Source organism: Geospiza fortis, unplaced genomic scaffold, assembly GCF_000277835.1.
Source record: "Geospiza fortis unplaced genomic scaffold, GeoFor_1.0 scaffold538, whole genome shotgun sequence".
NCBI lineage: Eukaryota > Metazoa > Chordata > Aves > Passeriformes > Thraupidae > Geospiza > Geospiza fortis.
Genome location: NW_005054368.1, coordinates 327,296 through 330,539, shown reverse-complemented (window position 1 = coordinate 330,539; position 3,244 = coordinate 327,296). Strand labels below are relative to the sequence as shown.

The 3,244-nt window shown below is 56.7% G+C and overlaps 1 protein-coding gene across 1 annotated transcript in view; it reads left to right on the top strand.

The window, feature by feature from the left end:
• RAP1GAP2 (RAP1 GTPase activating protein 2) overlaps nt 1-3,244 on the top strand; it is a 57,266-nt gene that overhangs the window by 7,138 nt on the left and 46,884 nt on the right. The window contains exon 2 of the mRNA XM_031059764.1: nt 1,686-1,802. Within this exon, the coding sequence (XP_030915624.1) occupies nt 1,686-1,802 (117 nt within the window). The remainder of the gene's footprint in view (nt 1-1,685; nt 1,803-3,244) is intronic.

Sequence of the window (3,244 nt, the reverse complement as noted above, 5' to 3'; positions counted from 1 at the left end):
GCGGCGGGGGCCCCCGCGGCCCGGGGGACCCCCCGCCACTCGCGTGGCTGCTGAGGCTGCTCCGGGCTCTGGCGTGCGGGCACCGTCTGTGCCCGGAGCAGCCGGGACGGGCTGACATTGAGAACAAGCTTTGTCTGTGTTCTTTCATGTTGAATTGTGCAGTTTGTGACGTCCGAAGCTTGTGACTTTTGAGCAGGGCGCTGCGGCGATGCCAGGCTGTGGCTGGGGATGCTGATGGAAGCGCTGGGCCGGGCCAGGCCCGTGCTGGGTGCCCAGCTGTGGGTGGGAGGCCCTCAAACCACGGCAAGAGTGGGAATCACTGAGGCTTCTTCTTTTCCTCTCTCCCTCCCTTTCCCCTGCTCCTTGCAGCCAAGGACACTTTTCACCCTCACACACTTGAACAAACTGCGACAGCAGCTGCTGGCCCGGCTGTTCTGTGTCCCCACTGCCTCACCCTCAGTTCCCAAGGGATGCCCTGGCTTCCCTGCCTCTGCTCTATGCATGGTTATCACACCCCAGAGCTGCAGGGAGCACTGGCATTGCACCGTGCTTGGTTGCTTTGAACTAGAAAATTGGCAGGTCACTCTGTGCTGAGGATGCTCAGGGAGCCTTTTGGGTTTCCTTTAGCTGCAGTGTGGTCACAGTTCCTGCACTATCACTGCCCCAGCTCCACAGGACCCACAGGGCTGGGCTGGGTGGGCTCAGGCAGGTCACAGAGCGCAGCAGCAGCACGTGGGGAGCTCATGGCACAGTGGAACCTCCCCTCAGCCCCATGCAGACAGTGTGGGCACATCCCTGGAGTTAGCGTTGGGAATGAACCTCCTGGAGCATCCATGTGCAGAGGAAGGGACAGGAGCTCTCTGCAGCTCTGGCTGAGGTTCATGGCTGCTGCAGCTGTGTGTCTGCGTGTGTCTCCAATCAGTACTACAGGGGCTTTAACTTATTAATTACTTGCTGATGAAATTTTACGTTCAGAGGAGTGTGTTTGAAGTGCAGCTGGCTGCTGGCATGGAAGCAGGCAGCAGGATTTTGTTCCAAAAGATGGAAACAACTGCAGTTATCAGAATTTTGCTCACTTAACAGGGAACCCATACTCTTCTAATCAAATTCATAACCATCAATTCACTTGACTATTACTGGATAAGCCTCAGCATCTGGCCTGGCATTCGAAGTGGTGCTAGAAAGGCCTTGGAGCCAGGGACAGCCTGGGGGCTGGGTGTGTGCTGGGGCAGGCTGTACCCCAAGATGATGGTGCTGAGCAGGGATGCTGTACCTCTGTCCCCTGGGGCTGTACAAGGGAATATCCTGTGCTGCTCTGGGAATGTTTGTGCTTTGCTTTCCCGCACAAGGCGGTCAGGGGGCCCTGTGGGTCTGGTCTGAGGGCCCTGAGCGGGCTGGGGCTCTGTCCCCTGGGGCTGTACAGGGGTCGCAGCTGGCAGTGGCCCCACAGATACCCGAGGGGGTGCAGGGACCCCTCCCTGGGGTCAGTCTCAAGGGATGCCCCGTCCCAGACACGGCCATGGGTGCGTGGGCTGGCACAGGGATCAGGCAGATGAGGGGCTGTAAAGGGATTTTCTGCTGCCCCTGGGGACGTGGTGGTGCAGAGCCAGCCGCTGCTGCGTGCTGTGCTCCCTCCCGCAATCCAGGGCTGATGAATATTTCAGTCTCCCTTGGTTTATTTTTAGGTACGTGCGAGAGGGCCGCTTTCGCATCGAGGAGAGGACGCTGACGGCTTTCCAGTGGCTCTACTCGCCCCAGCAGCACCGCATCGTCAGCAGGGCAGACCTGGGCTCCCCCAGCAGGTGAGGGGGCTGCGGGTGCAGGGTGGGCACTGCGGGGAGCGCTGGCACACCCTGCTGCTTGCTCTTTCACGAGCCCTCGTGGTTTTGACACGGAGCCTGTCTGGGAGCCCTGCGACACGTGAGCATCTTGGGCTTTGCTTTAAAATCAAGTGCAAGGTGCAGCAGTTGCACCAGGAGCTGCAAACACCACATAAGAGCTGTTTGGTTTAAAGCAGTGGAAAGGACAAATTATCACCTGCCTGCCCAAACTCTTCTTGTAATCATCCCCATGGTTTTGGTTGAGGATCTGCTTTATGTGGGCAGCACTTGAGGTTTACATAAAAACAGATGGTAGCCAGGGGCTGTGTTTCCCCAGCCATCAGTGATCATTGGAAAATATCTGCTCTGATCCCCTGATTTTGCTCGGTGCTTGAACTCTCCCCTTGGGAGCCACATCCCAGGCACATGCCGTGGCTCTCCCTGCTGATGCATATGCATTGCTGTCAGTTCCCACCCCGTGTTTGATGATAAAACACCATTGACATAAAAACCTCGTGGGCCTCCAGGCACACAGAGAGCAGCATCTGCTCTCTGGCCTGCAAAGAGCTCTGGAACATGCCGAGTCCCTGAGTGGCTGTGGCACTAAAAGCTCTTCCCTCTCTGTTTCAGCAGCAGTTTTGCTCCAAGAGCCCTTAAAGCCCTGAAGTATTTATCTGCCTGGAATTGCATGGATGAGAACAGCAGTGGGAGGGTGGCTGCAGAGGAAGGAGGGGCCCAAAATCCACTTGGATTTCCCAGGACAGGAAGGGCTGCGGGTACTCTTCATGCAGGGCAAGCAGGGTGGGCTGGAAGGAGGTGACATTCACACCTGGGACAGGTGACATTCACACCTGTGAGAGACTTCCAGGGACACGAGGGAGGTGCCGGCTGTTCCCGGCAGGAGCCACGGCATACGCGCTGACTGCTGCCATCTGCTTCCCGCGATGGGAATTCCTCTGCCTGCCGCTGGAGAGGCTTTCCAGAAACTGGAATGACTGTGCTGTTTATTGATTTTAACTAATTTTTGCAAATTGCTTTCAGAGGTTGTGTTAGCCCCGCGCCTGACGTGCACGTCTCATTTGGCACCTGCAACTGAAATCCGTGTAACATCATTTATAATTAATGTTAAGTGCTGTTGGGGTTAGTTTCACTAGATTCATTTGATTTCCCGAGGGAGTTAATTTCCCTGGATTCCTTTGATTTCCCAGAGGAAACGTTATCTGGAAGCTTCCCCAGGGAAGTTACCTGGAGCCGTCGGGAGAGTCTGTAGGACACCGGCGACCAATTATGAGTGGTGTCTGTGTCTCTCTCATGGGAGTAAAATGTTTGTCTCCCAAGGCAGCCCAAGCGTAAGCTCTGGTTCGGCGGGATCAGCCGCGGGCACGGGGATGGGCACAGGGACGGGCGCCGGGAGGCTGCGGGCC